General features: G+C 37.6%; 1 protein-coding gene across 1 annotated transcript; it reads right to left on the reverse strand.

Annotated features, from left to right (window-relative positions):
* Positions 1–8419: 8419 nt before the first annotated feature.
* Positions 8420–10734, reverse strand: LOC108373475 (glucose dehydrogenase [FAD, quinone]-like). The gene is made up of 3 exons (XM_017629370.1): positions 10565–10734; positions 10175–10484; positions 8420–10092 (listed from the first exon to the last, which is right to left on the reverse strand). Exons 2-3 carry the CDS (start codon positions 10466–10468, stop codon positions 8542–8544), a joined length of 1845 nt encoding a protein of 614 aa, XP_017484859.1. The 5' UTR covers positions 10469–10484; positions 10565–10734; the 3' UTR covers positions 8420–8541.
* Positions 10735–10935: the final 201 nt, after the last annotated feature.

A 10935-nucleotide genomic window follows, 5' to 3' on the forward strand; every position in this document is an offset into this window, starting at 1 on the left:
TTTCTGGACACACAACATTGCAAGTTGATAAAAGCGTTGTAAAATGATAGCCGTTTTCGTTGTTCGGACTAAACTCAAAATTNTTGAAAGTTTCTGGACACACAACATTGCAAGTTGATAAAAGCGTTGTAAAATGATAGCCGTTTTCGTTGTTCGGACTAAACTCAAAATTCAGTCAAATTGTCGGAGGTTATACCTTGCATATATGGTCCTATTATAGCTTACTAGACAACACGCTGGTGGCGCTGGAGTAGAGTTACTTATAGAAGTCGTATTTATTAACCGATTTAGTTCAAATTCGCAAAGTGAGCTACCGGTATGATGAAAAATTAACCCGCTATATTTTATAAAATATGATTGAAATTCATAATACGTATTCATGTCGTGACAAGCAGTAGTTTTGCAGAAAAGGGACCTAATGGATTGCGCTGCAGCCGAAATATATAGAAACACACATGGGGTTTGGTCAGCTTTGGCCCTATATTCATCTTAGCCGAATTTACTTTTCATATGGCTAAATGGAGGATTCGTTTAAGTAAATATGCATGTAAAGACCGCAACATTGTGTAAGCGCACCTTTGCCTGATGCTCTCATACACTCTAAATGCGATCTTGCATCTACCTCCGATTAACGAAATTGCTGGATTCTTAGCCCTCCTATAACTGAAAACGCTCATCTGTGCTCTTTACTTTCTTTATAAGGACTTTTATTGGTTTACATGGTACATCGGATCAATGTTCAAGTTGCAAGATTATAGATGAATATTACGCACGCTTTGCAGAGATCTCACAGGTGGAAATAAGACCATCGGTAAAACTCATGACATCGAAAGGGATTAGTATTCCATATGGTATCACAGCGCTACTATTCTTGGCCTATGTGTGAGGAGGATTCTGCTCTTTAGTCGTTTCAATTTTAACTAAAGATGTTTACTTTACATATCGTTTTTGCTTTTAAACGCAATTTTTGTATTGGCCAACGCAATAGATCTAATTAGGCACCGCGAAGCAAACGGGCATTGGCTAGTNTCTTGGCCTATGTGTGAGGAGGATTCTGCTCTTTAGTCGTTTCAATTTTAGTATCCCATAAATCCCATAAATCATGAAATATCAAATAATTATTTTTCTCATTTTATTAGTAATACTTAGCATCAAATTAAATAATTCAGTATATACCTATATATCGAGGGCTTATAGTCAATACCCTCTATCTGACATTTTGATGAAAATGAGTTTTTGATGGTAACGTGAGCTCCGATTAATCTTTCAACCATGACAATAATGTCAAACTTAAAATATAGCTTTAATGATATTATAATCTCATTTGGAAAATTCCACTATCTGCAATAACATTTTGTTATAAGAGCAAAATCCTCTATCTACAAAATTTTGCTGGAAAATTGTTTTATTAAAATTTTTTGTGGCAGGTAAGGTCACCAAGAGTGGAAAACTATTATTGTTATTCCTATTGCCCTACCCTATACCCATTTCTCTCCTCCCCTGCATATCCAAAGTATTACGCTGGAAAAATGGTGAGAGGATGTACAATGTTGCTAAGTCCTTCCTTTACAACCGGAAGTTCGCTGTTCGGGTCAATAACTGTTATTCAAAAACTGTTCCTCTGTTTAATGGTGTCCCATAAGGATCACTAATTTCGGTTATTTTATTCAATATAGCCGTTGGGAAAGTTAACTCCATTATATTTTTTCTAAGACTTAGGATTTGCCGCAATTGGTGCAAATCTTCTTTAGTTAGGATTTCGGTTTTTTCACATATGCATAAAACACAATTGTATACATCCAACCCTCTCCGTTTATGACACCCCTATGCAATATACTGACACATTGAAATTATTGGGAATAATTTTTTACAATAAACTTACTTTCCAAGTATTTTTTAGTTCATATAACTACACTGGTAAATGTAATTACGGCTCTTATATTAGGAAAAGTTTAGTTTGGACTCGTAATTTACGGACACTGCGCAAAAAGTATCCTAAATTGCTAGAAACACCTTAGCATGCAGCAGTCAGAAGAACCATAACCATGGGGTAAAAACCAACACAAAGGTGCTCATCCCAAAGATTGTTCATTGCAGAAATAAGACTTTATTCTCTCACGTCGAAAACTGGGCATGAATCACGTAACTTTGAAACGATAGTCGTTCAAATCGTTACTGACAAAACGACCTCGTAAAAACACTGATTTATGCACATGTGAGCTTATTCCACAGACTGTTCCAGATTTCATGCCGGCTGTTCTTTCGCGGTAACAAAAGGGCTTGATTTAACAATTGTCGTCGGTGCTTTTCCCGCGTACTGCTCGATATTTACAATTGCTAGAAGCTGTACCTATCGCCGCTAAAAACGAAGGAAATTTCCTCATATGCACGTACAGTAAATCAGCCATCGAAGCTCTCTGTAACAGTGCTAATGATTCTCATATGTGACCTGGTCTACGGAAAGGGGGCTTAGGTGTCAAAAAATCAATTTTCACTTTTTGGTTGATTCGGATGGAAGATGAGATGCTTTTTCACGTGGTGAAAAGCAGAAAATCCTAACNGACCAACAACAACACTTACTGGACCAACAACAACACTTACTGGACGTCCGGCGCGGAGAACAATTAACGAGATAATGAGAAACTGACGAAACGAGTTGCTTACTTTTAACAGCTTTTTCACAGAAAACTAGTTTTCGCACGTAAGCTCCCTTTTCGTAGACCAGGTCACATATAATTTCGAAATCACGTGAATTACTCTTTCGACACAAAAACACCATTAAAATTATGTGGTTACCTAGGCATGTCGGAATACATGGGAACGAGTTTGCAGACCAATGATTTACATATGTGTTGAAAACTTAGTTTAATATAACATTTACATCTAAAGAACTGACATTTTCATTACTTATTCTGCAAAACCCGCTATCAGCACATTTTTTTATATAAATAGTTACAATTCGAATTGCATCTATCTGATCTTTAAACTAAAATATAATGAATTAAAGGTAAAATCCTAGATTTAATATATAGCGTGAATTTTTAAGACATGTGTAGGTACTTAAAATTATTAACACTTTTAAAAATAGCTAGCAAAACAGTTTTTTTGCTCTCCTGAAAAATTGAGTTTTTGCAGATAGAGGGTATTGAATATAATAAGCCCTCGATATGTTTTAACAAAATCGGTTCTGGCAAAATATTTTTTTATTTTCACTTTTATTTCAACATATTTTGATTAAAAGAAAAATACTGATCAAAATAAAATATTTCACACAAACAACAAAAAATAAGATCAATAATCGCATGAGGCTATTGTCTGCGGTTACCCAACGCATAGCACTTAACATGTAGAATTCTGTTGGGTTTTGATTTTTACGTAAAAATTGTATAGCACTGCAAGTATGCATAAGTAACTGGGCATTTAGGCTCGCCCAAGTCCATCAAAGTTCAATGTGCTCAAAAAATAAAAATTAATAAATATATTAATTAATTAATTTTTTTACTGAAATTGCAAGTATCTTAGAAAGTATTAGTCCTATATAAATTGATATATTGACCTGTTTTGTAGAGAATCGCAGTAAGCACAAAAAGCTTTTTTTAGCACTTGAACTTTGATGGACTTGGCCGAGCGTAAGATATTGACCAAAAATTGTCATCATTCAACAGATTGTTTTTAGATCACAATGAACCATATTTTTACTATTACCAATCGGAATTCTAAAAAAATCGGATTTTCGGCCCACCCTAATGTACAGTAGACTGCAGCTATACAATAAAAAAATCGGTACTGCTTTTCCACTGGAATTATAAAATCTATTATATTTTAAGACTTCCATCAAAATATCTCGCAAAAATATTAAGATTTACGTGAGCTGGACCGACTTGAATATACCTCCAAAAATTGAGTTTTTTATCAATAAAAAGTTTTTTTTTAATATTTTTTGAAAAAAATTACGTCAGATGACTAAACAGTTTAAGCTTAAAAACTTTTCATAAAAATATTTTGTCAGAACACCTACACCTACACCTACAAAAAAGTTAATTTCCGCCCCTGGATTCGTAATACTGGGGTTTTAAAATGCGTCTATTTGATACCCCTTTTGGCAAAATTTTTGATTCGATGATTACCAATAATTTACCCAAATGTCCGTAAACTCTGGAAAATTGCCGTAACAATGTTAATACACGGCGAGAGTTTCTTTATTCACGGATAATCTGAACGAGGTCTTTTCATGTTGTCTATTGTACGGAATTCATAGAAAATTGCATGAAAATAATGGCGCTAGAGAAGCCAATTAAGTTTTTGCAAATTGTTTTGCGGAAAAATTTAATTAAATATTAATAAGCTGAGACCCAATAATTTCATTCTCTTCTGTTTCTTTATAACCATTGTTCCTGGTTAAATACACGACTATTCTCTTCTAGTTCCGGACTGCATAATACAGAAACACGCCCACGATCAATTAATAGAAAAAATTTGTAATATACGAACAGTGTGCCAGACATGCATTTTAAGTTCAAGCGGTTGTAATTTCTATTATGACTTTATTACTCATTTGTAAGATTTTGAATATCACTTTATTTCACTTCTTGATTGGAAATAACGTCATATGGTTTTATTTCCAAAACAAAGTGGAAATAAGACCATATCGACTGCTGAGTGGAAGACCGGCCTATCTCGGTCAAGAACGCCCTATTTCAGAATTTTATTGAAAACCTCCCTATATCATAATTCGGTTCAAAAACGCCCTATCTTATTTCAAAATGTATTGAAAATGTGCTGATATAGGGCGTTTTTGAATCGGCAGCTGAGATAGGGCGCTTGTGAAACGATTTCTGAAATAGGGCGTTTTTTAAAAGTTTTTTGAGATATGACGTTTTCGAACTGGCTGCCGTGATAGGTCGATCTTCCACTCAGCAGTCGATATGGCCCTATTGCGTATGGCGTTATTGCACTCCACCAATTGGAAAAGTATCACAATTTGTACAGTATAAAAGAAAGAAGTGTCCCTCCGAAATGACAGAAATACACTAGGAGGTTTTCAATAGCCTGCCGAGGAGCGACCGCTGTTCAGAAAAAGCCTTTTTTCTATATTTTTTTTCGATGTTGCTTTAACCAGGGCTTGAACGCAGGCCCTGCGGAGTGGAAGAGCGCTCTACTTACCACTACACCACAGCGGTCGCCAGCGGCGGATCCAGAATTTTCTGATGGGGGAGGGGGGTTTAGGGTTAGGGTTATAATAGGGAGGTTTTAGTTTTTTAAACTATATTGTTATATAAATTGTTGTTGCTTTGCTAGCCGGCAATTACAAGTACCTGATGAAGATCTTGCAGAAGCAATGAGCTTAGCCGACGACGCTTTAAAGGAATTTGAAGAAATGCGACAAGATGCAGAAAAAAACTTTGATTTGCTTTTCGAACATGTAGAAGAAGTATGCACCAAACTATGTAGGTACAGAAATCAAAGTACCGCGATACAGCAGTCGCCAAAAGAATCACTTTGATGTGAAAAACGAAGACGCCGAGGCATACTATCGCATTGCTTTTTACATTCCCTTCCTTGATACATATATTGCTCATTTGAAATGCCGGTTCCTAAACCACTAATCAGTTTTAAATAATTTTAGTGTTTTGTTTCCAAAGTATGATTTTAACGAAAAAAATCTGAAGAATTGTTTGCTTTCTATGAAAAAGTAATCGACTGCTCGAAACAAAACTTTCTTCTGGAGGCAAAAATGTGTAAAAACGAGTTTCACACGAACATTTTCGAAATGCTCTCGAAACATTACAAGTAGCTAATACAACGTCTTTTGGGAATGTTTTTAAGATCTTACGTATATTGGCACTTTTGCCTGTTTCAATAGCCACACCTGAACGAAGCTTTTCATGCCTGAAAAGAATTAAAACCTACTTGAGAAATACAACACGATACCTACAAAGAGATATAAATTTTGTTGTCACTTCTACCCAGTTAAATATGTCGTGGTTTTAATTACACCTAGAAAAAGACCATATCGCAAACGTTCTTAAAAAATTTCACACACTAGATATTGCGGTCCTGCTTACCACCAAAAGTTATAGCTGTGCCATTCAACAGCTTGGCAAAAATAAGCTTCACATTAACTTTATACACGAATTTATTTGATTCTATGTCATATGTAGAAGATGGTGAATTTGGTACGAACTTCCACCATCCCTTGTCTAAGTTCATTTCGTAGAACAAAAAAGTTACACTGAGGCCCAATTTCAGATGGCCTATTTAGTTAGAGATTGTTGATTAACTTCAACAATTCATTTTCAGATCATACATTTAAACTGCACTTAAATGCCCAGCATTGGCTATTTAAATATGAGATATGCAACCCTGTGTTTGTACCATACAACTAAGATTGATAGGTAGGTTATTTTATCAACCTTGGCAAATAACAATCAGCTGTTCAGTAGAAAATGTAAACAAATAAACAAATGCAACAACAATTTCAAGGACCAAGCTAAAGTGTTGCCACTTGTTTGGCATATTTAAATAAATTTGATCTGAAACCCAACGAAAGTGGCAAGACTGATCCCGAATACGTTTCACAAGCAATGTTTTATCTATGCAGAGCAATGCAAAGTATGCATAACATAGCCTTAAGTATGTTTTTGCTTGTGTTTACAGCTTCGTTATTTCGTAACCCTTTCCAAGTTTTACATTATGTTTGGTTAAGGTAGTGGTCTATATTTTTAACCATTCGATTTAAGAAAACAGATTCCTTAATGTATGAAATGTTCAATAAATTAGCTACTACATTCCTAATTATAACTTCACCACTTATAGTCAAATTTGCATCATATTCCTGTAGTAATTGCTCTAAATCCTTCCCAGTCGGAAAAGTAGTAATGCATTACATGCGTGATAAATAATATAATGTATTTCTTATGAGTTCTCGATTATATTACTGCTAACTATGTAATCAGCATTCTAATGTATTCAAGAAGTTCCAAAAATTTGAAATTGAATGCCCCACTTTTCTTAGGACATCGCCCTGCGAAAAAAATGCATTTTCGAATATGAAAAGGGCTGTTTTACTGATTTTTTTTTTCGATTACTATACATTACATTTTCCCACTGGGTTCTAATAATCTTTTCGTATCTTGGATTCTCTGCATTACAAGCCAGACATATCTTCGAAAGTTTCAATAATTTAAATTAGGTCGAAGGTGTAATATCAGTGCACTTAAGCGCCTTATCTTATCACCTCTATATCGCTCAGGTATACAATGGTTCCATAACACAGGAGATCAATATCCAACTGCGAAGTGCAGGACATTCGCCAGTTAGTTCCTTACAGACAGCTCTGTCCGAAGTATGGATTTCTTTCTACGTAAGGTACGGATTTCTAGCCAAAATTAATGTACGTGTACAGATTTTTATTTTTTCGACCAGGAGTATGGAGTTTTTTACAGATTTTCTGGGCTTTTTTCATATTGTAAAAATTTGCGCGTCTTGCCCAAATCTAGGTTCGAACCGTAAATGCATATTTCGGAATATAACAGTCGTGAACGTACTGCTCGTCTGGCAGTAAGGATCGAATTGAACGCGACGACTTCGGCTTTGCAAGCATAAGCAGCTCACTCTCGTGGGTAAATGCTTACCCGCCTGAAGAACGCCACAGAAGTCTGGAATCATGGTTGGTTTCGACCGTTTAAAAGTTTACTTTTTAATTTACTAATTTAATCTTTCGGAAAGCTGCGGAGCTGTTGTGATTATTGTGCTTCATTGCTATCTCAATGGCGTCAGTTTGCATTGTCCACCGTCGGCAACGAGGAAAGTTCCGTAAAACTTCAAGAGCAGTACTTTGTTGTATGGAAACTGGCTTTAATTGAACACCGAACATCAAAATTTANGGATTTCTAGCCAAAATTAATGTACGTGTACAGATTTTTATTTTTTCGACCAGGAGTATGGAGTTTTTTACAGATTTTCTGGGCTTTTTTCATATTGTAAAAATTTGCGGGTCTTGCCCAAATCTAGGTTCGAACCGTAAATGCATATTTCGGAATATAACAGTCGTGAACGTACTGCTCGTCTGGCAGTAAGGATCGAATTGAACGCGACGACTTCGGCTTTGCAAGCATAAGCAGCTCACTCTCGTGGGTAAATGCTTACCCGCCTGAAGAACGCCACAGAAGTCTGGAATCATGGTTGGTTTCGACCGTTTAAAAGTTTACTTTTTAATTTACTAATTTAATCTTTCGGAAAGCTGCGGAGCTGTTGTGATTATTGTGCTTCATTGCTATCTCAATGGCGTCAGTTTGCATTGTCCACCGTCAGCAACGAGGAAAGTTCCGTAAAACTTCAAGAGCAGTACTTTGTTGTATGGAAACTGGCTTTAATTGAACACCGAACATCAAAATTTTCATTGAAAAAAAAACACGCCTATAAAACACACACGCCAGCTTTATTTACACATAATATCATTTTTACCATTTGGCTTACTTTAATAATATTTTAGTACACAGGTATAAAGTTTGACTTGATTTGCTCTTGAATATTCCTTCACTATAATCTTCCACCAAGCCAATCTTCGCGTATAAAGTCCACTGCCTTTTCAGCAATCATAATTGTAGCCGCATTCGTATTGGCAGTGGGCACCTTTGGCATAATGCTGGCATCGGCAACACGCACGTTACTACAACCGCCCAACTGCAGGCGTGGATTCACGCAGCCTGTCGCATCCTCCTCTGGAGCCATTTTCACCGAGCCCGATAGATGATAAGTCGTGCTAGAGAAATATTTTATATAACAGCGCCAGTAGTCATCGCTTTGCAACCTGAAGTCATTGCACTCCGCGACCAGGGGAAATATTAGAGCGGCCTTCAGTGCTTTAAAGGCAGTTGTGTTCAGCAGCTTCTCTTGGAAGCGAATGGCGCGCAGCAGCGTTTCCAAATCTTCAGGCTCCTTAAAATAATTGTCTACCAGTTTGGGTGGATCCCTGTAATCAACATTCCGTAGACGCACGTTTCCCTTAGATTTTGGGTTAGTGAGTACATTAAATATGCCCAAAACGTCGGCAGTTTCCAACGCCTTGCGTATCTCACCTTTGTAATTATCGTCAAAATTTAGACCACCAAGAAACACTTCTAAGCTACCGAAATCGCCGCGACGCATAATGAAATGATGAAATTCAACATCCGGATACGGGCCATTTTTGAGCGTATTGATAAATCCAGTTAGCGAGGTAGTGCCATGTGATATCAGTGGTCCTCTTCGGTGTATGAGATAGTTATAAGTGGTATCAAGGCTATCTAAGATTGTACGTGAAGGTGCCACATGCTCGTTCAGTTTCAAGAAAGTGACAACCTGCACGTGGTCTTGAAGATTATCACCGATTGGCAAGTCGTGGACTAGCGAAATATTTAACTGCCGCAAGTGTTCCGCTGGACCAACACCTGACAACATCAACAGCTTTGGTGATTCAATCGCCCCAGCGGATAACACAACCTCTTTACCGATATTAACACGCATCTTGATTGAGCCCCGGATAACAAAACTCACTGAACGTACGTACTTGCCACTCTCATCGAAGTTCAACTTCGTTACACGCGCATTTTTTATGACTTGAAGATTAGGTCGTTGAGAAACTTTCGAAAGGTGTCCCTTGCCAGAGCTCATGCGGCGTCCATTTTGAATTGTACCTGGCAAGTTGCCATAGCCCGTCTCGCTGCCTTCAGTGAACTGACGCACGCGTGGTATGCCCAACTCTGCGCTCCCTTGATAGATTAAAGTTTCAATATCCGGATCATTGAATGGAAAATCATTGAGTACTACATATCCCTTCCCATTTCCCACCGGACGAATCGAACGTTCGAAATAAGGCAGCACATCGTCCCAACCCCAACCAGTGTTACCGGCATGCGCCCATCCATCGTAATCGCCACGATGACCACGCACGTATAGCATGCCATTAACACCACCACTGCCGCCAATCATTTTGCCGCGCGGCCAATAGCAGCGCTTACCAACCAGCGCCCAGCAGGCCCTATCGCTGTGCTCGGTTAAATAATTCCAAGTGGCGTTTGTGTGTTCCAAACTGAATAGCAGTCCAGGCACCTGCAAGAATATCGAAAGTAGTTAATTTTTTAAAATAAGTAAATCAATATTAGCACTGCACATTTCTTCATTGCACACTCACCTCGGACTCTTGCGGAGGATCACCGCCCGCTTCCAATACCAACACTCTCCAATTTGGGTTCTCACTTAGACGGCTGGCTATCACTGAGCCCGCAGAGCCTGCGCCCACCACTACAAAATCGTATGTGTCTTCCCCTTTTCTCAGCAGTTGGGCAGCGTAATCTGGGGGCCACAGGTTGGGCGGTGAGATTGCGCATTGTGCGGCTAGAATCGCCTGAAGTAACGCGTTCACCATAGAGTTGATTGCACCGACGCTTTGAGCTGCACATTGAGTCGCCAGAAGTGGAGACGACATTACGAAAATATTGTTGCTAAAATGTTGAAATCTTTATTTGTTAATTTAATTGAAAATAAATACGCTATTTTTGATGATATTTCATGCTTTGCTTACCCGATTGCTTTAACACAATGTCAGGCAAAATTTGAATCCACTTAAAGTATTCACTGCGTTATCATGAATAAGGTTCGTTTCGTAAAAATTTTAGAAGTTTTCTGGCTGCAGGTCACTGGTTTACTGACAGAGCGCATCGCTAAGCTTTCCTTTTTATAACAGATTTACACAACAGTACAAAAGTGTTCAATTCCGCGTCATCGTTGTAGCTTCTATCTGTGTCAATGTCTGTTTGCATATGTTTGTTTAATTAAATTTATACTTTTTAATGTTTTATTACAACTGTAAAAAAAACTTGTCAATGCACTCGCATTGCCAGAGCGGAAACAATAAAAGTTGGCTGAACTGGCTGAAAGTAAAAATCTAAACTG

Source organism: Rhagoletis zephyria, unplaced genomic scaffold (assembly GCF_001687245.7).
Source record: "Rhagoletis zephyria isolate East Lansing unplaced genomic scaffold, Rhagoletis_zephyria_1.1 Rzeph_scaffold_06730, whole genome shotgun sequence".
Lineage (NCBI taxonomy): Eukaryota > Metazoa > Arthropoda > Insecta > Diptera > Tephritidae > Rhagoletis > Rhagoletis zephyria.

Bases quoted from the DNA above. Each gene is read 5' to 3' on its own strand.
- LOC108373475 (XM_017629370.1), bottom strand. From the start codon at position 10,468: ATGTCGTCTCCACTTCTGGCGACTCAATGTGCAGCTCAAAGCGTCGGT. The intron at 10,093-10,174 runs GTGAGTGTGCAA...ATATTCTTGCAG, and splicing joins ATCCTCCGCAAGAGTCCGAG to GTGCCTGGACTGCTATTCAG.